Source organism: Phocoena sinus, chromosome 15 (genome assembly GCF_008692025.1).
Source record: "Phocoena sinus isolate mPhoSin1 chromosome 15, mPhoSin1.pri, whole genome shotgun sequence".
NCBI classification, from domain to species: Eukaryota; Metazoa; Chordata; class Mammalia; order Artiodactyla; family Phocoenidae; genus Phocoena; species Phocoena sinus.
The window spans coordinates 29,659,498-29,684,927 of record NC_045777.1 but is presented as its reverse complement, the minus strand read 5'-3'; the positions used below and the strand labels follow the sequence as shown (position 1 = coordinate 29,684,927).

General features: G+C 49.3%; 3 protein-coding genes across 5 annotated transcripts in view; all 3 read right to left on the bottom strand.

Annotated features, from left to right (window-relative positions):
- Positions 1–276: 276 nt before the first annotated feature.
- MRPS26 (mitochondrial ribosomal protein S26) lies at positions 277–2,223 on the bottom strand. The gene is made up of 4 exons (XM_032606904.1): positions 1,957–2,223; positions 1,715–1,861; positions 1,504–1,627; positions 277–777 (listed from the first exon to the last, which is right to left on the bottom strand). Exons 1-4 carry the CDS (start codon positions 2,166–2,168, stop codon positions 643–645), a joined length of 618 nt encoding a protein of 205 aa, XP_032462795.1. The 5' UTR covers positions 2,169–2,223; the 3' UTR covers positions 277–642.
- A 625-nt stretch (positions 2,224–2,848) lies between these two features.
- LOC116740432 (progonadoliberin-2) lies at positions 2,849–3,980 on the bottom strand. Its single transcript, XM_032606083.1, has 3 exons — positions 3,830–3,980; positions 3,552–3,688; positions 2,849–2,944 (listed from the first exon to the last, which is right to left on the bottom strand). The coding sequence occupies exons 1-3, from the start codon at positions 3,978–3,980 to the stop codon at positions 2,849–2,851; spliced, it is 384 nt and encodes a 127-aa protein (XP_032461974.1).
- Positions 3,981–8,853: 4,873 nt separating this feature from the next.
- The window catches only part of PTPRA (protein tyrosine phosphatase receptor type A), a 183,182-nt gene continuing 166,605 nt past the window's right edge, over positions 8,854–25,430 (bottom strand). For 2 of the 3 annotated variants that reach the window (XM_032604872.1, XM_032604873.1), the window contains 7 exons: positions 24,781–24,874; positions 24,386–24,462; positions 23,813–23,947; positions 15,360–15,485; positions 15,129–15,280; positions 10,147–10,282; positions 8,854–9,486 (listed from right to left, as the gene is read on the bottom strand). In XM_032604872.1, the coding sequence (XP_032460763.1) occupies positions 9,412–9,486; positions 10,147–10,282; positions 15,129–15,280; positions 15,360–15,485; positions 23,813–23,947; positions 24,386–24,462; positions 24,781–24,874 (795 nt within the window). In that variant the 3' untranslated portion in view covers positions 8,854–9,411. The remainder of the gene's footprint in view (positions 9,487–10,146; positions 10,283–15,128; positions 15,281–15,359; positions 15,486–23,812; positions 23,948–24,385; positions 24,463–24,780; positions 24,875–25,430) is intronic. The other variant, XM_032604874.1, reaches the window with a different exon arrangement.

The window sequence follows — 25,430 nt, the reverse complement described above, 5'->3', positions numbered from 1 at the left end:
CACATTACTATATATAAAACAGATAACCAGCAAGGACCTACTGTACAGCACAGGGAACTATATTTATCTTGTAATAACTTACAACAGAATCTAAAAAAGAATAGATGTATAACTCAATCACTCTTCCGTACACCTGAAACAAAACATTGTAAATCAACTATATTTCAATTTAAAAAAGCATATAACAATATTTTAGACTTTGCAAGTCATAAGGTCTCTGTTGCACCTGCTCATCTCTGCCATTGTAGTATGAGAGCAGTCAATGAATAACTGTGGCTGTGTTCCAATACACTTTATTTACAAAAAGAAGCAATAGGCCAGATTTGGCCCAAGGACTGCAATATGCCAACCACTGGACCTTGAGGATACTCACGAGATGACCTGGCTGCCGAGGGGACTATGCTCCTCTGTGAGATGGAAACTTCTAAGGTCTGGTGCTTTGCTAAGAGTTGTACATGAGTGCAGAACAGGGCACTGTGTGTGGAGTTTCTGACCAAGTGGTGGGTGCTGAGGCCCAAAAGTGAAGGCTGCATTGGAATAGGTAGAGCCTCCTCCTTCATAAGAAACAACTGCTTTATTCCAGATCAGGCCCAACCCCCCTACCCCCACGGTCCCTGGGTGGACACTGTCCTTACTGGGCCCTCAGGAGCCCTTGTGCTGTGGCCTGACCACCAGCCCCTCTCTGGTGATGGCCCAATTGTAGCTCTTGGGGGAGTCCAACGCTTCTTCCACCCGCGCTTCCAGGTTCTCTCGGGTGATGAAGTTTTTTGCCTCCTCCTATTGGAAGAGAGAAGGCCAACTGAATGGAAGCCCTCAGAACATGCCTGCTAGCCTTTAGCCCACTGAGGGAGGGGCTCCAGCTCTCCTGTGGGAAAGATGTCTGCAGCCCAGGTCTTCTCTGAGCACCCCGCTGACCTTCCAGTGGAAGAATATCAGGCAGCTTTGCCACATTCAGTTCTCTTAGACAATCATCCCCCGGACATTTCGGCCAAAACCCAGACACACCAGCTGTGACAATTCACTGGGTGGAATCAGTCTCTCAATCTCTCTCAAACTGTCCTCCCTCTATTACTTTAACTCAAGCCTCATCCGTTCTCGCTGGATCACTTCTAACTGGTCTCCCTGCTTTTAAGTCTCACACCTGGCATCCCAGGCCAAAATGTTTAAACCCTTCGGTGACTTTCCCATCCTCACGGCAAAATATAAACTCCTCGGGGAACGTGGGGGCCAGTCTCACAGACAGTGGCTAGCCAAGTGGCTAGCCACGTGAACACTACTGCATTGTCAACTCTCACCTCCGGGTCTTCGCGCCTGACAGGCACTCTCCCTGCACGCCTCCTCTTCCAAATCCTCACCTGGTAACCCCTTGTCAAGACTCAAGGCTACTCTCTTCCAACTCTGTATGTAGCCGTGGCCCCACCTCCCCCACCTGGCTGCGCGCAGGACTCGCGGCACCGGCGGAGTTCGCGGCCTGCAGCCCCACCCTCTGGAGACACGGCCCACCTGCAGCTGCAGCACTTCACGCTCCTTGAGCTGCACCCAAGCCTGCGCCTCTCGGGCCTGCCGGGCCTCCTCCTCCGCCTGCCGCCGCTCCTGCTCCCGCGCCTCCTGCCGCAGCCTGGCCATCCTGAGAGGAGTGAGAGGCCGAGGTCGAGCGTGGCTGGGTGTCTCCGGGCCGGCAAGGCGTCCCCGCCCCGCCTCCCGCCCCACTCACCGCAGCTCGCGCAGCCGCTGGTTCTCCGCCTGGTTCCAGGCCATCAGCTCGCGGTGCTCAGCGGCGTCCTCCAGTGCCTTGCGCTCTGCCAAGACCCCGGTCCGGGCCTCGTGCACCTTCTTGCGCACCTCGGACACGAACTCCAGCCTGGACGGAGACGCGCCCAAGGTTGGCACTCTCTTCGCCCGCCCGCCCTAACACACACGCCGGACGGCACCGCTCCCGCCCTCCGTCACACACACCTGAGGGCGCGCACCGTCTGGCGGTACTGCCGGTAACGCTCCGTCAGCACGAAGAATTCCGCAGGATCCACAGCGGGTGGGGTCGCCACGCGCCCAACCTTGGACTTGGCCGGCGGGTCGTGGCGGGTCTTGCGGCAGCGCACGGGGAGCAGAAACGGGGCTGGGGGCCGGCCCATGGGCCGCGCGCCCAGGGCGCTCAGCGCGCGAAACATGGCCAGACCACTTAGCTTCCGGCGCGCCGCAGGGCATCACTGGGGCCCGGAAGTGGCCGCGGGGCACCACGGGACGCGTAGTCCGCCCCCATCTCTGTTGCCCGCTGACATTTGCGTCCGCCCCGCCCCCCGGAACCTGGCTGTGTCCCTTCTGGGGGACCGGGTTCTGACCTGCATCCCTCCAGCCCCCACCCGGGGAAGGGTCTCAATGGAGAGAGAGGGAACAAAGGATGCAGCAACTTCAGGGACCTCACACCTGTACTGGAGGGCAGCGGGGCGCGGCGCTCGGGGTCTGGTCTGCGGGAGGGGGGCGCGATCATTCCCCCGGACGCTCTGGTCACCTGACCGCAGAGCTGCGGCCTTACCCGCCCCCTCCTCTCCTCCCCTCCTCTTCCCTCGCCTCCCGGCTTGGCCTCGCTGCGCAGGATTGGCCGACGGCCGGAATTGTGGCTCCCACGTCCTGCGGACGCCCCCTAGCCTCCTAGAAGACCCAGCCTGTGGGTTCTCTAGCTCATTGGGCTTAACGGGTGTTGCCCACCTGATATCTAAAAACCCGAGCTCACACCGACTGAAATTAGGCGATAAGGTCTTGCCTTATAGGAATTTACGCTTTCTCCTTTAGTTATCGTGCTCCCGTGGTGCACTTTAAAATACAATTTGCAAAATAATAAACTATCTCCCTACACCTGTCTTCCGCTATTGGCCTTGGGGAGCTCTGCAATCACTGAGTCATTCCCAGGGCACGTATCAATGACCACCTGGTTATCGGGGCCGTACTGTAGAGTGTGAGGTCGCAACCCTCACCTCTTTCCACTGGCTGTGGGCCTGCCCACCTTGAGCCACACTGGCTTCCCTTGGCTGTCTAGAAGCCTAGGGGACTTCACAGCCGCCACTGTCCTATTTATGGAGGTTTGTAGTACCTCCTTCTACTCCACTAGTGACTTCTAATCTTTTACTTTAATCTAACATAGTATTTCATCATAAATTGTCTAGGATTGGGGCTTCCCTGGTGGTGCAGTGGTTAAGAATCTGCTTGCCAGTGCAGGGGACACGGGTTCGAGCCCTGGTCCGGGAAGATCCCACATGCTGAGAAGCAGCTAAGCCCGCGAGCCACAACTACTGAGCCTGCGCTCTAGAGCCCGCGAGCCACAACTACTGAGCCCATGTGCCACAACTACTGAAGCCCGTGTGCCTAGAGCCCGTGCTCCGCAATGAGAAGCCACCACAATGAGAAGCCTGCGCACCGCAACGAAGAGTAGCCCCCCGCCTTGCCGCAACTAGAGAAATCCCGCACACAGCAAAAAAGACCCAAGGCAGCCAAAAATAAATAACTCAGTGGTGTATCATTCCCCCTCACCCCCAGCCAGTTCTTAGCTTACTTACCAGCAGTGTCTGCACCAGATGCTGCTTCCTGTGGAGGAGCCACCAGGCCATGGTCCTACTCTCCCAGGGCACACTGTCCTCAGGGGGAGCCAGAACATCGCTTGGGAGGTTGGGGACAATTTGGCCTGGGCTGTGAGCTGCAGTGCCCAGAACCCTTCCTTAGAAGGGAACTGAGGCTGCAGCCTGCCCTCCCCACCTCCACCCAAGGCTTGAGGTAGATGAAAGAGCCCCAGCCAGCACCTTCTTCTCACTTAGGCTGGGGAGACCCTTCAACTCACCTGGGGGCCCAGGAGTATGTTGGGGGTCATGGAGTGAGCTGGAGGCTTGCTTTCCTTCAGGGTGCCAGCTGTGGGAGCAGTGCTGAGCCTTCGAGGGCTCAGGGTGGGTGGTCAGCAGCAGCACCAGGAGGCCTAGCCCAAAGCTGGCCATGGCAGGGCTGCTCCCATGGACAGTGGACAGCACTCAGGGAGTGCTCCCATCCATACCCCCTTCCTCTTCCTCCGGGGTCCCCTTGGACAACTGGCGTTTCAGGGGCAGCTTCAGTGTCTCCTAATGTTCTTCTCTCTTCTGCTATTGCTCCTTATACCAGGACTACAGGGGTCTGGACCCTGAGGGCTCCTGGCAACTAGCCACCTCTCAGAACCCCTGGGGCACAGAGGCTCCCCGCTTTGCCAGTTGAGGGCCTTCCCCAGTAGGGCAGGACTACCCTTTCTTCCCTCAGGGATCCCAGAAGTGAGAGGAGGTTGGAGAGGGGAACAGGGGAGTTGTTCAAGAGACAGGCAGCAGTGTGGGGGAATCTGGGGGCACCCAGTGCTGGGAGACGTTATTGGCAGGCCCTCAGCTCCTTTTCCCTGTGGGTTGCTATCTCTCTTCCATGGCAGTTGGGGATGTGTGGTGGTTACAGGGGCAAGGGTTTCTACCCCTTGTCCCTCCCACGCTAGGGGCAGCAGGCACAGGAATAGTGTTGTTGGGGAGAGATGAGGGAAAGGGGGCTTTTCTGGGCATGGGTCAGGGGTAGAGGGACTTGGGAGGGGGAAGAGGAGCAGTATACCCAGAATAGAGCTCCATCCCGGAGCCCCAACCCTGGGGAGGGCAGCCTTTTCACTCACCGAGGGAGAGCTGTGGATGAAGTGGCTCCTCCAGGCAGCAGTGGAACCCAGGCAGCCAGACCCAAGATTTATTGCTCAGGTAGTTCCACCCACTGCTCTGGGCCCACAGACTCCAATGACGTCTCAAAGAGGGGACGGGTGGCAGCTCGCCACCAACTCTCTTCCCTTCCCAGTGTATGTTCAGCTGCTGGCGCTGGGGTCACCAGACAGATGCCTCCTCCTTCCACCTTCCCAGGGATCTGAAGTCACAGGACTCCTGCTTCAGCCTGGCCTATGCCTCTGAAGTCTCATCTAGCCACTTCCCTAGCTGCATTCTCAAGCTCCTGCCCTTAGGTCTAGAAAGCCCTCACAGCCCTCTCTGACACAGCAAATTATGGCCCTAAGAGAGGCAATGCCTGGGGTCTCCCTGAGTCCCACCCAGCTCAGGGCTTTCCCTGGTAGAAAAGTGGGGGCCTAAGAGTGAGGAGTCCAGCAGCCTGTTAAGAAGTCTGGGGAGAGCTACGACCACTCTTCCTGAGGGATTTTCTGCCCACTTGTAAAATGGGTTGGGTGGGATGTCCTTAACCACACACCTGGGCACCAGGACTGGGTCACTCCATGTGGAAGTAGGTTTGGGTGGGGCATAGCTACCCCACAGGTGGCCTCTCTCTCCTCCAAGCAGGTCCCTGACAGGGGGCCCAGTTAAGGGGGCAGTGCAGCCTTTGTGGGCCTATCCGAAGGTGGTAGGAATAATTTTGTCCCTCAAGGTTCCAACCCCTCCTCATCCTGTACTTGGCCCAGGACCATTCATGGATTTGGGCACAGCCCCTGGAATGCCAGAAAAGGCTCCCGCCTTAGTCTGCATCAGCTCAGCTTTCTGCTGCCAGCCACCAGCCTCTGGGGGGCAGAGGCCAATTTATAGGGTTAGCCAATCTCCGCCTTTGGACAGCAATTTGAACAGCAAGTGCAAGGGCAGGGTCAGGCTGGGCATCGCAGTGTCTGGTCACTGGGAGAGCAGGTGTGTCAAATTCTGTGGCAGAGATGGGGGAGATGACATCATGGGCACCTCGACTTCAGCTGCCCAGGCAGAAGGGCATGGGTGAATTTCCAAACTGACTTACCTGAAATGAATATTTGGACTGTATGATCAGTTAAACTGTTTTGGGAAACAGGTTTTGTCCCTTTATGTACTGGTTAACCAAGTAAATTTTAGGAAAACATTTGCTTTGTGGTTTAGTGAAAACAATTCTTTGAGTTCAGTAAACTAGCTTAGTTCTGGTTTGGGTTTACAGAATGTTTTATTCAAAGGCCCTGGTGTTTATTTTAAAAAAGGAATGGGGTGCCTTTATTTTTTCTGTAATTTGATTGTGGTTTTTCCTGAAAATTCCAAACAAGAACAAGCTTCCCAGGGGAAAGCTTCCCTTTCTTTCTGGCCACATAGTTCGCCTTTTAGGAATATTTGCTTTCCCCTTCCAGATTACAAACTCTGGAATTCATCCTTGTATCCCTCGCAGCAGGACACAGAAAGCCATTTGTTCACCACTGAGCTCTAGCTCACACTCAGCCCTGAGGCCCCATTATTCCAGTCTGGGGGCTGCTGTAATCAGTTGGGAAAGCAGAGGTTTTGAGTTGAATGCTCAGGTGCTGTAGGAGCACAGAGGGGCACACCCCCTGAGCAGGTGGTCTGGGTGAAGGATGGAGAGTTAGCTAGTCTCAGCAATAGGGCTGCAGTGGGTGCTCTAGGGTAAGAGACAAAATGGAGAAGAGCTAACACAGGAACTACGGGGGGATCTGTGGTGGGGGGGCAGGCCTGTGGGTTTGGTGCTCAGTGGGAGTAGGGCTGGGACTGGGTGGGTGGGGGCAGAGAATGCTGGAGGCTGCATGAAAGGGCAGTGGGCTTTGGAGACTAGGCAAACTGCTGGGTGTGCGGAGCCTGAGACTGGTGCCTCTGGGCCACTCTGTGGAGTCACAGTAGGAAGTGGGGTGTGTGGACCAGGAGCTCAGGGCTGGAGGAGGGCTGAGGGTCCACACCACACAGACTGCAGGAATGCCTGACCTCTGAGGAAGGGGGCTGTGGAGGAAAAGCTACAGAGGGAGGATAAAAGTCAGGAGGCAGTCATTACACCAAGGGGGTGCCAGTGGACAGGGAGACAGTGGATCCCTCGGGCTCAGCACTGAGGATAAAAGGGTAAGGAAGGAATATGTGGGAATGGAAGAACTTAGGCACAGGGGAAGTGCTTTTTTTTTCTTCTTTTAAATGAAAGATGAGCATATTGGGCAGGTGGGGGTAGAGGATGAAGGAAAACCCAGGACAGAGACAATCTGATGAAGTGAGGTCTCTGCAAGTGTGGCAGGCCCCAGAAGTTTGGGTGTGCAGTGAGCACAGTCACAGCTGACTGACTGGCGAGTGGGCACTAGATGCAGCAATCTCCTCTGTCCTTCCCACACAATTGTGCCACGTGAGCGTCAATACATGTCCCTTTGAGCCTATGTCTCCTGACACCATGTGAGCTCTGAATAATACAGGAAAAGAAAGAGGTGAAGAGGGAGTGATGAGCCACACCTATAAGCTGAGGGAGAGAAGGGAGCAAAGAGCTGGGCTAATTCCTGCTTGAAGATATCTGTTTAGCAACCAGGGGATATGTTTGTTGCATGGCTTGCTGACCCAAGGCTTGCCCTCCTCCATCTGCCTGGACATGGTTACACAGAGGCGCCAATAGGTAGCTTGCAAAGAGACAGGGCAAGACTTCCCAAGCATGGCAGCCCTCACCCGAAATTCTTTAGATTCTGTCTTTGCTTAATTTATCCATGCTTCTTTTAAACCTACTGACTTTTTGAGTTTATCATCCCTTAGAGTTCCTTGGTTCCTACAGAAGGACCACAGTACACCTACTGACTTACACGACTTCACCCCTTGCAACCTTCCAGAAGGTGGTCTGTCGTGGCACCTGGGCTTCGTGCATACACCCTGAATATGTGGTGCAGAACTTGGCTTCTATCTTGGAGCCACTGTGTCTTTGCTTGCCTGGAATCTGAGGCCCTCTGTAATGCTGCTCCGCTGATCTTTCCTCCTTTCGCTCACCTAAACTTCCAATATCCTGCAGGTCCAGTTCAAGTCCTACCTCCTCCAGCAAGCACGGCAGTGGTGATCTCTGTGCATTCCTCCATGGGCCAGACGGGGGTGCCACCTCTCACTCCTGACAGCCCCGAGGTGCCCCTGGCCCCTGATCCTTAAGAAAGGCCCTGAGGGCTGCAAGGTTCTCTCAGCCCTGAACTGACAGTCATGGCAACCAGTTTCCTCTCCTGTTCCTGTGTTGGGCTGATCATGAAGAAAGGAGGCCATGAACAGACACACCCTCCCAGCTGTGCCCTCAACTAAAGACCACATTTCCCAGCACCCTTTGTAGCTCAGTGTGGTCTTATGACTAGGTTTTAGCTAATGGGGTATGAGTGGAAGTGAAAAGTGCAACTTTTGCTTCATGTCTTTAAAAATGAATTTGTTTGCCCATGCTCTTTTTGCTTCTCCATGGGAAAAGACAGCGACCTCAACCATGAGGATGAGAACAACATCCTAAGCGACACTGGGACCATGAGATGGAGGATACTGGGTCTCTGGACTGGGCAGACTGTTAACATGAAAAATAACATCCACCTTATTTAAGACACTTTGTCTAACATGTTAGGCTCAAATTCGAGTTGGGATCTAAGACTCCCACCATCCTGGCCTCTGGATCTGAGGCACTTCCACATAAAAGTCCTGGAAATGAGGACAGATAGAAAGGAAATGGAAGCGGTTTAACACAATAAATGTAGATATAAACACTTGCTCTGGACAGAGCGACATGATCCAGATAGTTTTGCAGCAAAGCACCAAGGACTGGAGAGGTCAAACTGACTCAAACCCGAAAGCCAAGCCACCCCTCTCTCCTCCATGCCTCTGTACTTAGGGAAGCAGTGAGGACCCTGGCCATCTTCCCCAGGGAGCAAGGCTGGCTAGGACCACTGCACCAAAGATATGCTGGGAGTGAAAGAAGAGTCCTGATAACTACCTAAGGGCTAGAGGGGCTGTGTTTGTTGGAAAGAAGGAGCTAGGGAGACTGTACCCTCTCTGCAGCCAGCTAAGACAGAACAGTAACGGCAGGGACGGGAGTGGCCCAGGAGAACCCCAGCCCTGGTATGACTGCCCCACCCCAGACAAAGGGAGAGACATTTCCTCAGGGAGTCAAAGCTTTTATTACCTGATAATCCCTAGTGTGGTGCCAGAGATAACACTCTGGTCCCTCTACTCACCATGGTGGGATGTAGGCGGTACGAGAAGGTGGGCAAGGTTGGAAAGGGGAGAGATTATTTACAGAGCAGGGAGGGGAGAGCTGTCTGAACTGGGGGCACTGGGACAACCAATTTCCTCAAGAGCTCTGATACCTTTGTGCTTTTTTTCTTAGTTAATGCCTAGCTACCTGGAATGAGTTTTGTGTTTCTTCTTTAGGAAAAGATGTATAAACCAAAGAACAATAGAGCCCAATTTCCAGGCAGAGGATTTCATGATATCAATCCAAACATCACACTATTTAATTCCCCAATAAAACATTGGAAAAAGGACTATCAGTGCTAACACATTTACATATAAAATCTCCACCTAATAGGTAATAGAAGCCTATGTACCAATTTCTAAAACAGTTGTAAGATATATACACAATTTTGGGTATATTAACAAAACAGAATATTACAAAATATTAAAGGCAATTCTCCTGTCCACGGGGCCTCATGGCTTCTCACTTGAAGTTGGCGTAATCTGAGAATGCATCAATATATTCCTGCACCACCTTGTAGCAGAACTCATACTGTTCCTGCAGAGTGAAAGGTGGGGGAAAAGGCCAGGGTAGTTACAGAAGAGAAAAATGTACCTGCAGCTCCTGACAAACCCATTTTTTAAAAAATGGAAAATTCACAGGAAATGAATGTTTTTGGATTTCCACCTGAGCCCTGAGCTGCCTGCCAGAGTTCTGACAGCATTCCCCTCTGGGCTGAGTGCAGCTATCTTCTACAGATAGAAGTGACTAGACATGCAGATGGCACTCCTAGGCCTGCAGAGGTCAGACATGAGCTCAAGCCTGTCCACATACTCAGTGGTTACTGGTCATCTAGACTGTCAGGAGACCTGTTGAAAGGGAGCCTGAAGAGAGGAGAGGAGGTACTTCTGAGTCTTCCCCACCTTGGACCCATGGAGAAGTGAAGAGCCCCATGGGGCACCTGGACACCCTCTTGTGGCCTTCACAGAGGCCACTTGCATCTCTTACTGGTGTGGGGCTAGGCTATGCCCCCACTGCTCTCCTGCCTCCCAAAGCTCATTCTGTTTGTCTGAGGCACCTTGAGGAAGGATGAGTCTGTGGTTACACAGTCTTCTGACTATCAGATGGGCCCCTCAAAAGAGCCTCCCCCCTGAGCTGGCTTTGGCAGAGGAGCTGCAGATGGTGTGGTGGCATGGATAAATACGCAGGGCAGCATACCAGTGTCTGGACCATGTGTGGCCTCTGCAGCCGCAGGCTCTTGACGGTCTGGAAGACATCCAAAATCCCCTCTGCTTTCACCCGTTCCAGGACTGTGCTTAGGGCACAGAAGGTCCCTGTCCGTCCTGCCCCCGCACTGTAACAAAGCAGATACACTTATCACACCTGCAATGACTCCCTGTGCCAAGAAGGCGAGTGACAATGACAATGAGCAGATAAAGGCCGAGGCTGGTGCTCCTGGGAAGGTCAGTCATCCAGTGGAACTGCTGGGGGTGGGCACAGGAGCTCACACAGCTCTGGGGAGGCGGGTGCACCCCTGCTGCCCTTCTTGTATGACCCATTCTGCTTGCTGAGGGGCTCACTCATTGGGCAGTGGTGAAGAACCTCACCCCCACCCCCAGCACTGAGGCTTCGCTGTCCACCTACAAACAAGCTGGGGTTGGGGTGGGGTGGGGGGGAAAATCCCCTGGCGGTCCAGTGGTTAGGACCCCGCACTACCAATGCCAAGGGCACGGGTTCGATCCCTGGTTGAGGAACTAAGATCCCACATGCTGCGTGGTGCAGCCAAAAAACAAACAAACAAAACACACAAAAACAAAAACAGGCCTGCGGGGCCCTGGCCTGCTGCTCATTCATGTCAAGAGTTCTGGCCCCCTCTTTCCTGCCCCTCTGCACTGGTATATGGTAGCTGATGCTTTTCCATGCTGCTCATTTTCTTCCTAAATCCCAGGAATCCAGACTCTCACCTTGACACTGTCCACCTGTTCGATGTGTTATCACCAGACCCTTACTGAGTGCCTGCTGTGTGGTAGGGGCTGAGGTGGGTAGCAGTACCCCCAGACAATAAGATATGCAGTATGAGCAGGAAAAAGAGAACAGCAGTTTTAGTCAGTGTGGGAAGTGCTATTGTGAACAGGGTGGCCAGGGAATGTGAGCAGAGACCCTGAGAAGGTGAGGACAAGGCCCTTGGAAATAAGCATCTCAGGAATGACACAGGAGTGTGTCTAGGTGCTGAAGCCACTGTAGCTGCATCTGAGGGAGGGAGGGAAGTGGGCGGGGTAAGGTCAGGGCCCTCAGGGAGAAGGCCAGACCCCTGGTGCACTCCCTGCCTGGCCTGAGCAAGGAGCCCTCAGACATGTTGTACCTCGTGAGCCAGTGTCTGGATTCTGAGTAAAGGAGTGAAGTGGTCTAACTGAAGTTTTAGAAGGAGCTCTCAGGCTGCTGTGTTGAGAACAAACTACAGGAGGAAGGGTGGGAGCAGGGAAACCAGTGAGGCCAGTATAGTTACTGAGGAGAGGGCATGGTGGCTTGGACAGAGGGCCATGGTGGGGGGAGTGATAAACACTTGATTCTGAAATTATTTTGCAGGTAGAACAAATGTACATGTGTGAGAAAAATAATTGTTCCAGGCTTCTTATCTGAGTTAAGTGAAATACCACTTCTTGATGTGGGGAAGGCTGTGAAACAGCAGGCTTGGAAAGAAAGATAGGGAGTTCTGAAATAACCCTTTAAAACTGAAGAGGCCCAAGTGGAAATGTTGAGTAGGTAACTGGATATATAAATCTGGAGTTTAGGGGACAGGGTGAACTGGTGATAAAGATTTGGAAGTTGGTATTAAAGCCAGGAGATTGGATGAATTCACCTAGGAGAGTGACTGTCAGTTGACAGAGGTCCAAGGACTTGGCCCTTGACCACAGATGGGGAGGAATTAGCAAAAGAGACAGAGAAGGAACAGCCAATGAGGACAAAAACCCTGGAGAGAAGCTATGCTAAAAGCATTCCACAGAGAACCAAATGACCAACTGTGTCTAATGCTGATGAAAGTCAAGGATAATGAGATTAGGAAGTGATCACTGGACTCATCAATGTGAAGGTCACAGGCGGCCCTCACAGGGCAGTTGCAAGGGCGTATGTGGGGGGTTAACGGAAATGGGCTCAAGAGAGACTGGGAGGAGAGGAACTGGAGAGTTAGTATGAACAAATATTTTGAGAAATTTTACAAGTAAGGAAAACAGAGAAATAGAGGATAGCTGGAGGGGAACTGGAGGCAAAAGTTTTTAAAAAATATTAAAATGGGAGAAATTATAGCACATTTTTATGAAGACAGTAGGAATCCAGAAGAAAACCTGATGATGTAGGATAGTGAAGTCAGGTCCCTGAAGAGACAAAAGAGGATGGAATTGGTATCCAAGTGGAGGGTGGGTGTGGCAAACTTTAGCTTGACTCCCAAGATCCCTGCCTCCTGGTGTTCACATACTTGTGTGATTCCCCTCCCCTTGAGTGTGGGCAGGACTTGTGATGTACTTCTAACCAACAGAATGTAGCAAGGGTGATGGAGCGTATACAATTACATGTATGTGATTATGTTACATGGATCATAATGTCTGTCTTGTAAGGAAATACTCTCTCCTTTGTTGGTTTGGAAGAAGCAAGCACCCATGCTGGGAAGGTCCACCACGTGGCAAGAAACTTCAAAATACAAAATTCCACAAGGAACTGAATGCTACCAACAACCAAGTGAGCTCAGAAGTGGATCCTTCCCCAGGCAAGCCTCAGATGGGACCAAAGCCCATCTGGTCAACATCTTGACTGCAGCCTTTTGAGACCCTGAAGCACAGGACTCAGCTAAGATGTGCTCAGATTCCTAACCACAAAGACTGCAAGATAAATGTGTGTTGTTTTGAGATGCTAAGTGTGTGGTAATATTATTACACAGCAATAGAGGACTAATGTAGCTGACTTCAGAGAGAGTTCAGACAACTCAACCACTGAACAGGAGGGATGCAGGGTCCACAGCACTAATGCAGGTAGATGGGGAGCTGTGGTGGTTAAGAGCAAGTGGAAATTCTCTGATTGCTTCTTTTTTCCTAGGCAAATAGAAAACATGGTCATTTCTTAAATATGAGGATGGGAGAGGTACTGGAGGTTTGAGGTTTGAGAGGAGGATGAAATGATCATCCAGGACAAAGGCTGGCAGACTTTTCTATAAAGGGCCAAATAGTAAGTATCTTAGGTTTTGCTGGGAAGAGAGACAAAGTCAAGTTACAACTGCACAACTGTGCTTCTTGTGTGCTGAGCAGCAGTGTGAGGTAGTAAGAGTACCACGAATGGTCTCAATACTGCTGCTGGAGCAGGACAGCAGCCACAGATAATATATAAGCATAGCCATGTTCCAATAAAACCTTATATATGAACACAAATGTAAATTTCATGTAATTTTCATGTTATGAAATATTCTTCTTTTGATTAAAAAAAAATTGTTTTTAATGTAAACACAAGTCTTACCTTACAGGCCCCACAAAACCATGTGGCAGGCCAGCTCTGGCACTGGGCCCTAGTTTGCCTAGCCCTGGTCTAGAACAGTGGGAGATGCAGAAGGACTGCAGCGCAGCACTAATCGCCAACGATGAAGTCATCAGAAACGTAAAATGAGGCTTGTAACATGATGCTTTCCTTTAGCCATATTCAGCTGCATGGTGCAGGGTAGCTAGAGAATCTGGGGTTTGCCAAGAGAGGGTGACTAAGGGAGAGAGCAGCATGGGAGATTTAAAAGTGTGGGCAAGGAAGTGTTTATTTTTGTAGTTCAAGGAATCCTTTTAATTTGCCAATCCAATGGACAAAAAGCCATGTTTTACTGTTTTCATCCCCGTTTCTCATATTGCTAATAAGGATTAGCATCTTTTCATGTTTACTGTACACTTGCATTAGATGGTGGACTTTGCCACTTTTTCTTCTTAAAAACATTTTTTCAAATGAGTTATTTTTGTACGGGTAATAAATTAGCATAGTTCAAATTTCAAAAAGGTCAGAAACAGTGGAAAGTCTCCTTCCTACTCTACTTCTTCATCCTTTTAGTTTCTTCCTGGGAAACAACCAATGTCATCAGGTCCTTGTGTGTCCTTCTAGAGATAATTTATGCATATACCCACATGAACATATTCTTTCCCTGTCTCCCACTGCTTTTCTCACTAAGCAATAAATCTTGAGGATTACTGAATACCAGTACATAAACAGATTTCTAATTAATTATCTGAAGCTCTGTAGTATGAGATATATCAGAGCTTACTGAACCAGTCCCCTCTTAATACATGCTTAGATTATTTACCATCTTTTTTTCAATTTTTTTTGGCTGCACCGCATGGCATGCCAGATCTTAGTTCCCCAACCAGGGATTGAACCCATGCCCCCTGCAGTGGAAGCCCAGAGTCTTAACCACTGGACCGCCAAGGAAGTCCCTACCATCTTTTACTATTATAAACGGTACTTCGATTCTTGTAATTACATATTTCATTTTGGCCATTTGAAGAACATTTACTAGATACATTTCTAGAAGTTCCTTTGCTCATTTTTCTATCTTCAAAACCAATTTGTAGGAATTTTAAATATATTCTTCCTTCCCTTTTAAAAGAGATTCCCTCCCCCAATTATAAAAGCAATACAAACTCAAGGTAAAATTTTTTCTAAAATGCAATTTCATACAATGTGCCCCAAACAAAATCCACCCCCTGCCCCATGGGTCCCCTTGCTATCCTCCTTCTGTCAGTGACACCAGCCATTACCCAGCCTCGAACCTAGGAGACTCCTCTTTTTCACAGCTATGTTTATAGTCTTGTTCATTTTTCTTCTGACTATTTTCAAAATAGTTGCCCTTTTCTCTTTTCCTGTGTTTCTTAGGGAAACAGCCCTCATTCCCATGTTGCCCAACTGGTCTTCTCCACTGTCAGTCTCCCCTGCTGTTCCCCTTCTGCATCACCTCCCCTGCCCAATATCTTAACATTAGGGACTGCTGTTCCCTAGCACTTAAAGTATGAAGTTCTTATCATCTGGGCCTGTTCTGGTCATTAAACTTGACTGCCACGTGCTCGCCAACATCCCACTCTTGTATGGCTTTCCTCACTGTCTGATACAGGCTCCCATCACACCCCTCTGCCTGCCTCCCATGCCTTTCTCTCTCTGCCCCCTGAGGGTTGGGGTGGGCATACCTGCAGTGCACGGTGATGGGGTGGTTCCCTGACTGCTGCTGCTGCTTCTGCACGGCTGCAATAATGCTGATCATGCCCTTTCCATCACTGGGGATGCCCACTTCAGGCCAGCCATGGAAGTGGAACTGCCGGATCTGCCGGCTCTTGTTCTCCTTTGGAGGAAGGAGGATCAGAGAGGTAGGTGCAACCCTGCTTTCCCTGTGGGAGAAGGCCACCCACCAGGCATCTTACCCTGGTGTTGGTGACCAGGAGGTCTCTGACGGTATAGCTCTCACATTCCTCCTCCTTCTTCAGCTCCACTGTGATGTCTCCATAGGACACCAGTCCATCAGAGGGCCAGTACTGGGCACACTTCTCCTGGGGGACAAATGGGAGAGGTGAGGGGCTCAGAATACCATGTGTGGTAAAAGCAGGGCTGCCCTGTGAGCAGACTGCTCCTCTCAATACAGCCACTTACACCGACACACTTCTTCCCCAAGGTATCAAAAACTCAGAGGGTCCTTCTACTACTTAACATCACTCCAGTTTAACTTCTGATCCTCAGCAGGACATCCATATTTAACAACTTAAGTCCACTAATCACTTAACCTTTTGCTATTACTTATAGTCTAATTTGCAACACTGACAGGGTCTGTGAAGAACTCTGACCATCAGCTCATAGCTGCTTCTAACACTCAATGGCAGGGTGGAGGGAGAGGAGGAATCAGTGTCTTTGTTCCAATTCCTTTTTCTCTGCTCCTTTGAGGTGTTCCCACATTTGTAGTTACTTATGTATATCAGACTGCTAATCCAGAAAAACTGAACCCAATTACATTCTCACCCAGCCACGGTGCTTCACCAAAGCCCAGTCCACAGTATGCTTTCATTCCTTTCCTCTTTAACACTTTTTTTTTTTTAAAAAAAAAGTGTAACTTCTTTTTTTCTGTTTGTTTTAATTAATTAATTTTATTTTTGGCTGCGTTGGGTCTTTGTTGCAGTGCGTGGGTTTCTCTTGTTGTGGAGCATGGGCTCTAGGTGCGAAGGCTTCAGTAGTTGTGGCACGCAGGGCTCAGTAGTTGTGGCTCACTGGCTCTAGAGAACAGGCTCAGTAGTTGTGGTGCAGGGGCTTAGTTTCTCCACGGCATGTGGGATCTTCCCGGACCAGGACTTGAACCCGTGTCCCCTGCATTGGCAGGCAGATTCTTAACCACTGCGCCACCAGGGAAGTCCCTCCTCTTTAACTCTTTAATCTGCAGTGGCACCTTATAGTTGCTAGCTCTTGTGTTTTTGTCCTTATTAGTGAGCACAAGATGGTTTACTGTTGTCTCTGCTTGCACCTGGCTCAGTTCCTTCTACAGCTCCTTGCGGGCAGGGGCTGCCTCTTTTCATCTTTGTTTTCCCAGCACCTTGCACACTGCCTGCATCTGGTAGGTTCTCAATAAGTATCTGGTAAATGAATGTGTTTATTAATGTCTGCAGAACAAGCCAGGGTATAAATACATAAAAAAAACAAAATACGGTTATGCTGTCCTTTCTTTAGATCATTTTAGGGGAGATCTTAGATACTTCACTGTTGGCAATTTAAAGATACTCAACCATATGGGACTTCCCTGGTGGTGCAGTGGTTAAGAATCTGCCTGCCAATGCAGGGGACACGGGTTCGAGCCCTGGTCTGGGAAGGTCCCACATGCCGCGGAGCAACTAAGCCTGTGTGCCACAACTACTGAGCCTGCGCTCTAGAGCCCGTGAGCCACAACTACTGAAGCCCGCGTGCCTAGAGCCCACGCTCCGCAACAAGAGAAGCCACCACAACGAGAAGCCCGCACACTGCAACAAAGAGTAGCCCCTGCTTGCTGCAACTAGAGAGAAAGCCCATGCGCAGAAATGAAGACCTGATGCAGCCAAAAATATAAATAAATAAATAAATAAATAAAGATACTCAACCATAAATGTACTCTATGTTCATTGGAAAAGATGTGGGGAAATTAAATACAAAAATAAAAATCACTGATAGTCCAAATAAAATCAGTATTATAAGTCCCTTTTAATGACTTTTCTTGCTTTTCATGTGTGATCATTCATTACCCCCTTTATAAATGACACTGAGCTCATTTTAAAATACGGGATTATTAAAGTGGTAGATCAAGGAAATGTCACAGACCACTGCTTTTCAATGTGTGCCCACTAGGAGCCCTGGGGATACCCTGAGGGTCAGAGCTCTGGGCCCTCTCTTCAACCAGAACAGCTTTAGAAAAATCTAATTAAGGCACATCTTAAACAGAGACTACATTGGTTTTCAGGGCTTGGTGGGTGGAGTGAGTTTTGTTACCACAGTTCCTTCCCAACACTGCCTTTATGCAGTTTTACCAGTCAGAACTAAAGACTGGGGCTGCTTTAAAACCATTAGAACTGCTAAGATACAAAGAGCTTTACAGCAACAGCATGTAGGAGCCAGAATCACACTATGGCAAGAAAAGGAAATATTAATGGTCCCACACTTAACAGCCTTCAGACATTTTAGATCTCCTTAGTTTAGGAAAAGAGGCATAACAGAGAAGAAAAGGGGCAGATTGCAAGGAGGACTCCCAGGGATGCAGAATTGAACCATTAAGAGTCCCCTCTTGACTTCCCTGGTGGTGCAGTGGTTAAGAATCCGCCTGCCAATGCAGTGGACATGGGTTCAATCCTTGTTCCGGGAAGATCCCACATGCCGCAGAGCAACTAAGCCCGTGCACCACAACTACTGAGCCTGCGTGCCACAACTACTGAAGCCCGTGCGTCTAGAGCCTGTGCTCCGCAACAAGAGAAGCCACTGCAATGAGAAGCCCGCGCACCACAACGAAGAGTAGCCCTCGCTCACCACAACTAGAGAAAGCCAGCGCACAGCACAGAAGACCCAACACAGCCAAAAATAAAAAGTAAATAGAATAAAGATAAATTAAAAAAAAAAAAAAGAGTCCCCTCTTTAGGGAATTCCCCAGTGGTCCAGTGGCTGGGACTCTGCACTCCTACTGCAGGGGGCATGGGTTTGATTCGTGGTCGGGAACTGAGATCCCGCAAGCCATGCGGTACGGCAAAAAAAAAAAAAAAAAAAATCCCCTCTTCAAACTCTGGACAAGGAGTTGGTCAACAGTGAAAGCATGTCTGCTCTGGCTGCCTAACCAGCCAAAATGATTACCTGTGGTAGGACCAAGAAGTTAGATCAGTGCTGTTGTAGGGTAAATTTCAAGGTGACACAGATATTGTAGGGAAGCAGGTACGGTGTGCTGAGAGAAAGCAAGCCTGGTAAACTTATGGGGATAGGATTTAAGGGACTACATGAAATAAAGAGAAGCCACATAAGATGATCGCAGATGTTGGACCGATGGCAGGAAATTACCCTACTCACCCAGGTGAAGGCTTATTTAATTTAGCCCTCTGTGTGGGCCCAACAACACAAACAGAAAAATCAGGTTGGGCTTAAATGGGACTTGACTCCCGAGCTGCCTCTCATGGCTGTGGGGAGGGATATGGCAAAAAGAGCTGTAACAGAATCCAGAGCAGGGGCCAGCAGTGGCTGTACCCACTGTCGCCCAGGGCTAAAAATGCCTTGGTATCCTGCTGAGGATGGAGACGTGAGAGCACAGAGCTGGAGAGTAGGCCTGTGGGGAATGCAAGGCTGTGACAAATGTGGGACCCAACCCTCAGGGAGTAGAGGCTGTGGCTCACCTCAGAATCTATGCTCCACTCTGTACGTGGAGGGCAGATGGGGATGAGGGAAAATGGAAACTAGGAGACTTAAAATAAGCAATAGAAACAGAAGAGGAAGAAGGACCCAATTCAAGTCTTGGGACTGGATATTAACAGGAAAAGGTTTCTAAATTTTGTTGTTTTTTTTCTTTTTTTTTTTTTTGGTACGCGGGCCTCTCACTGTTGTGGCCTCTCCCGTTGCGGAGCACAGGCTCCGGACGCGCAGGCTCAGCAGCCATGGCTCACGGGCGCAGCCGCTCCGCGGCATGTGGGATCTTCCCAGACCGGGGCACGAACCCGTGTCCCCTGCATTGGCAGGCGGACTCTCAACCACCGCGCCACCAGGAAAGCCCTAAATTTTGAATGCATGGGTAGATTTTCCCTCAAGATGAGGAAGCCCAAAGAGGATTTTAAGACAAGGAGTGATATAATTAGATTTATATTTTCAAAAGGATCACTGGCCTCCATGTAGAGAAGTGGCTAAAAGGGGATGGGAATGGAAGCAGGCAGACTGGCTGCCAGACTACTTCAGTGATGCAGGTGAGAGATGATGGTTTGCATGCGGGTGACAGGAGTTACACTGAAGAGAAGTGGATATGCTCAGCATACATCAGGACTCACTGACAGACTGGCTGTGGAGAGTGAGAAAAGGAGAGGAATAAAGGTAACTCCTAGACTTCTGATACAAGCATCTGAGTGCAAGGTGGTACAATTTACTGAGATGGGTAGGGTGGGATGAACCAGCATGAGGGAAAGGAGGAAACCAAATTTTATTTGGGCCATATGAAGTTTGAGATTCTTAACAGACATCCATGAGAAGATAACAAGTAGCTATGTGGTCCACAACTGGGAAGGTGGGGGGTAACTGGGCTAGAGACATAGATGTGAGAGTCCCTGACATATAGTATTTAAAGCCTCAGAGTTGGATGAGATCCTCAAGGAATAGTGTATCAGAAGAGAACAGAAGTGGGTTAAGACCTGGGTGTTGGACACTCCAATGATTAGAGGTCATGCAGAGGAGGAGGAGGTCACAAAAGAAATAACAAAGGAGTTGCCAGGCCAGTGAGCGGGGAGGGGGTGACATCATGGAAGTCAAGGGAAGAAAACGTCTTGGGGAGAAAGGAGTGTGTGTTGATGGTTTCACACGCTGCTACAAAGGTACAAGAAAGACAAGAAAAGAGAAATAACTTTTGCGTTGGGCAGACGGCGGTCACCGGTGATCTTGACTGAAGCAGTCCAAGGAGTCAAGGCTAGAGGGAACAGGATGAGAGAATGTGAGGGGAGAAAGCCAATGTCTTTTAAAGGAGTTTTGCTAGGAAGGGGTACAGAGAAATGGGATGGCACATGGAAGGAAATGTGGGGTTAGGAGATCTTTGTTTTTTAAAGATAGGAAAGTAACAATAGGCTGATAAGAGTATAGAGGAGAGAGGGGAACTATTTACGGATGGAGGTGAGAGAAGATAATGAGAGCAGCAACATTCTTGAGAAGACAGGAGAGGAAGGGATCAGGGCACAGTGGATAGTTGGACTGAGAAATGTAGGAACACTTTTCTACTGCAACCAGAGAGAAGACAAGAGAATGGATGAATGGATACAGATTCATCCAGCCCCAGGCTGGCTGCTTGGGGGTAAGAAGATGAGAGCATTCTTGTCTGCTTTCTCGGAGAAGAACGAGATCAAAAGATAAGGTGTGAGTGTGACGGGATAGGCAATAGGGAATGTTGAAGGTCTGAGGAAAGAGAAGGAAGGGAAGTAGGATTGGTAGGTGACACTAATTACCCATATTAGATTTGTGGTCACGAATTCAATGTGAGACCACTCAGCACCATTTTGCGTTTTCTCCCAGTAATGTTTGATACCAGATGCAGGCATATAATTGAGTTTAATAGGGTAGAGACCTTGCCATGAAAGTAAGAGACCATGAGGGAATAGTGCATGTTAAGAAGGGAGGGATTATAATCATGACAAGTCACAAAAACTCTTAACAGAGTAAGAAGGAAGGTGGGGACATTACTGGGGTGATTGAGATTGAAAAATGGAGAAGCCAATGTCTCTAAGGACCTGATGAAGACAAAGAATTACTGGAGTAAGAAAAGAGAAGTAGTGAGGTGAAAGGACAGGAGATGGTAAACAGGGCGGGATGCCTAATGTTGACATTCCAAAGGCAGTGCAGATATGGGGGGATGACAAGGTTGTGGTTTGACCATGGAACTGGATGGCTAAGGAGGCTGAGAAGCTCCAAGAGTAGATGGATCACCCACATACATACTTTTGCTTCCAAGAATAGAAACAGAAATAGGAATCAAAAAAGGGGCAGCAAGCCAGGTGTTGGAGTCATCTGTGGGTGATCGGAGATGAGGAGCTGGTGTTCAAGTCTAGTAGAAGAATGCTTGGGAACTGGGGTTTAATCTAATATTTATATTTTCAGGTTATGGACTCTAGATATTGGTATCCCTAAAGAAGCTGAAACAGAGAAGCTTTTCAGTCTTTTCTCTTGTTGTCTTTGTTTACCCTCTTTCCCCTAGATAGCACTAAGTTTCTTGCTATGGTCTGGGGCTGAAAACAGTGATGGTGATACAGAGCTTTGTGGGCAAGGGTCTAACAAGGGTCTATCATGTTTTATTGTCTCTCTGGAGAAGCAGAATGTGGCCTTGGGTTGAGGTGACACCATGCAGAAACTGCTAGAGCTGCTCTGCTCACTCTGATGATGATGGTGGATGCATCAAGCTGCAGCTGATGAGAGGAACTCAGGCCTTACCAAGCCTCTTGGTGCACCCCCCGGTTTAAATGGTGCAGAAAAATAAAACAGGGAGAAAAGAATTTTAGGTTTTAATTCCTTTGGAATTTTAATGTATACAGAATTTACATTTTTGGATCAGACTTTTTCTCGGAATTTAAATTGGGGGTAGGGAGTGGTGTCAGAATGTATAAATGGAGACACCCTTCATTGTCTCACTTAGGCTTACTGTGTTAATATCTCTGGGAGCTACACTTGATAAGATGAATGGGAGGTGCAAAAGAAAGTAAAATTTTATCTTAGAGGCTGGTGAGGCTGGTAAAGAATGTTACTATAACCTGTTCTGTTCCACTTCAGAAGCTTCTGTTTCACTGGTCCTAAGACAGAAGCATAGGCACAGCGTTAGTAGGTAGAGGGGAATGGGCCTCATCCAACTGACTGCAGGCCTGGCCAACAGGCAGGAAAACTTGTGGGTGCATGTCCTCTCTCTCCCCACCTCTACCAGTGAGAAATGCTTCCTGCCCTTCTGCCTTGTACTCTCACTAGGTCTACTTCAAGGATGGAAAAGCCTGACAATCTGACTAGACAGAGTCTGAGGTATTCACTGGGCTGCTTTTTATTACAGGGCAGTGGACTGAGAATGTGCTCGCCATTCCAGCTTTTTCTGCCTGCTCTTTGGACCTGCTCATCATAGATCCAGAGGGTGGAAGTGTGGAGGGAACCTCATGTAGGTCCCTGGTCTATATGTACGTTCCATCACAGCTTATCAGAGAGGGTCAGGAGACATGCACCTAATTCCTGATAACAAAGTAGCTCATCCCCCAACTGGCCTTTGTCACTCAGGTGTACGCTTCCTCCAAATCTCTCACCTCATCAGTATTGTTATTAATGATAGGTGAAGACCTATAACGTATGTCTGTTGATTAGATACATGATACAAATCCGAGAACAACAACTAATGAGTTAAACGATTAAATCTGAAAAAAATCTTGACATAACGGTACATCAGGGTGAGCAAATATCAAGGCTGTATCAAGGTTAAAATAAACAAACTGCCCAAGTACAGAATGGGAAAGATGTGGCTTGGAAAAACCAATGTAAAAAACGTATTTAATTCTTCCTCTCCCCCCTTCCCCCAGTCCAGTCCACCCCACCTCTGCACCATCTCTTGGGGCAGATCCCTTCTCACCACCCCTGCTGAGTCCAGGCCACCAGCATTACTGCTGCAGTTTCCTCTCTGCTTCTGGCTTGCCTGCTCATTTCTAATCTGTCCTCCTCACCATAGCCAGATGGATTTAAAAAAACTACAAATCTGATATTGTCAAGAGTTCTTCAACTGCTTTACAAAATTCAAACTCTTCACTATGGCTTAGAAGGACCTTTTCCCCTGGGCCCTTGCTAACCTCTCCCACTCCTTCTCTTGATTCTGACCCCTGTTAAGCTGCGCACCAGGCATCATGAAGCACCCATTTACTGCACTGTGCACCACAGCAGAAAGAGTCTGAAGATAATAAGCACTATCTGAACACAGACTGAGCCACAAGTAATACTGAGAGGGGTGCGGTGGGAGGTGGGCAGAGAAAGAGTGACCCCTGAGATTGAAAGTGCTCAGTAGAGGCTGCAAGGTTCTGATCCAGAAATAGTGTTAAGAGATTTCCAACACTGAATGGGAGCTGGCCTAGGGGGCCTCTAAGGTCCCTTTATATTCTGAGTACGCTGACAATTCTCAAGGGCTTTTTTCTTTAGAAGATTTCCTTGTTACTGAATGTTAACAAAAGTTATTTCTCAAATTCTATTGTTTTCTTTTGTTTAGTCAGCAAAGAAGTGACCCATCTTCCCACCAGTCTTCTAGTTAATTTCTCTGGCTTGGAAGGCACTCTCTCCTTAGAGACACTCACACAAGCTCCATGTCGGAACCTCAGTCTGGCTCTGTATCTCTCCTCTCACTAGTTCTACCCTGCCCGTGGAGGTGGGGTGCAGAGGGTGTGCACAAAGCTAGGCTTGGGGAGACCGTATTCAGGAGAGAAATGAGAGGGTATGAACTGTCTGGGAACCGAATGGAGGCTCTGACCAGTCCTGAGAGAAGCTGACTATTCAGATACCAAGCAGCTGGGCAATGGCTCTTTGATTAGTTTAAGTCAAAGAAAAAGTCCAAATACCCTCTTAGCATCACCCTCCTTCCCCCGCTTTTTTTCATGTGTCTCTTGTCTCCTACAGCCCAGGACCTTTTTGAGCTCACCTGGCCTCTCTCCTCCAGTTCTGTTAGCATCACGATAGAGCAGGATTTCCACTCCCAGATCATTCGCCAGAAGTCCTCAATTGTGTGGAGAAGAGGGCCCTGGCTGGCGATGTAGGAGTCCTTCTGCCGGTAGCCCTATACAATCCAGGTCAATGGCAGGAGTGAAATGGTTTGATCAGGGAGGGGCTAGTGGAGAAGACAGGCCACTGGGATGGGACAGGGGCTGCTTGGAGACAAACACATCCCAGGCAGAGCTCCCCTTTGGCCAAGGACCTAACCCTGGCTGGCATGCTGGTCGCTGTAAGAAGATGAGGGAAGGGGGTGCTGGGGCTAGGATGGAGACAGCAGGAATGGGAAGGACCAGAGGTTAGTGTTTTTAGCCTTTGGTCTGTGCTGTGAACTTTTCCTTCCAAACTGGGGCCCTGACAGACCTAGTGTACAGGAAGGGTATCAGTTCTGCATTTGATGACTGACTCAAAGACCACCCTTCCAAGCATTGGGAGAGGAGCACTGCAAGGCCCAGCTGAATCTCCATGGAGTGCTGGGAGCTCCGGGGACACAGCCACCACTTACATCAATGAAGGATGCGTTCACGTAGTCTGTGTTCTCCTCACCCCTCTTAACTGGAATGATCACTCTGTTGAATTCATCTGCAAGAAGGACAGCAGCCTGTGGCTCCCCAGCATCACCTGTCGTCTTCTCCCTCTCTTTCCATCTATCCCCCCCAACCTCAGCTCTGAGAAGATATAATTCCAGCTGGGCAACAACATGCCTGTTCCTAGCCCAGGAGGCAGAAAACCTTTGGGCTTCATGCTCTTTCCAGAAGCCACTGAAGAACTGGGAACAATAAGGGACAATGCCATAATTCTTGTCTCCAAGCTGATCATTAACTAGTACCCAAGAAGTTCAAAGGGTGAAGGGAAAGGGGGATGGGGCATTAAGGCTTTGGGTGGGGAGAGGGCTCTTACATGGAATGATCTGTAAAACCCGGTTCTTCTTCATGTTGGCTGGAAGGTTTCCGGTCCGCATCTTGTCATTCTGGATTTTGATTGATGTTAATTTCTGAATTGGGAAGGGGAGGGGAAGCATTACTGATCTCAGTAACTGGACTTGACAAGATTATGTCTGTCACTGGACCTGCATCCAGGGCACACTGGCATACTGCTCTTTTCAGCAGAGCCCTGACCTCCATCATTTTCACATGTTCTTATCAGAACACTGTTTTTCTGTCTTTAATAAGCCAAGAGTGTTCGGGAAACACTGTTTTCCCGGTTCCTGTGATTCCCTTAGACTGAAATTTCATGATCCTGGAACAAGTAATCTACTCTTATAGGAGACAATGTGCCCTTTCTCCCTCTCTCCCTGCTGTTCTACTCCCAGAGGCTGTCTTAGATTCTTTAGAAAACCTTATTCAAATATATATCCTCCCTTCTCCTTATTCCAAAGTTCCTTCTTGATTTTTGCTACTCAAAGTGTAGCCCATAAACCAGCACCAGCCTCATCTTGTTATATATGCAGAATCTCAGGCCCCAACTCAGGCCAGCTGAAACAGAACCTGCATCATAATAGGGTCCCGAGGTAATTCATGTGTACATTATAGCTTCAGGAGCGCTTTAAG

Bases quoted from the DNA above. Each gene is read 5' to 3' on its own strand.
- LOC116740432 (XM_032606083.1), bottom strand. From the start codon at position 3,980: ATGGCCAGCTTTGGGCTAGGCCTCCTGGTGCTGCTGCTGACCACCCAC. The intron at 3,689-3,829 runs GTGAGTTGAAGG...TGGGCACTGCAG, and splicing joins ACATACTCCTGGGCCCCCAG to CTCACAGCCCAGGCCAAATT. The intron at 2,945-3,551 runs GTAAGTAAGCTA...CACACTCTACAG, and splicing joins ATCTGGTGCAGACACTGCTG to TACGGCCCCGATAACCAGGT.
- MRPS26 (XM_032606904.1), bottom strand. From the start codon at position 2,168: ATGTTTCGCGCGCTGAGCGCCCTGGGCGCGCGGCCCATGGGCCGGCCC. The intron at 1,628-1,714 runs GTGAGTGGGGCG...CACTCCTCTCAG, and splicing joins CAGCGGCTGCGCGAGCTGCG to GATGGCCAGGCTGCGGCAGG. The intron at 778-1,503 runs GTGGGCCGTGTC...CTCTTCCAATAG, and splicing joins GTGAAGTGCTGCAGCTGCAG to GAGGAGGCAAAAAACTTCAT.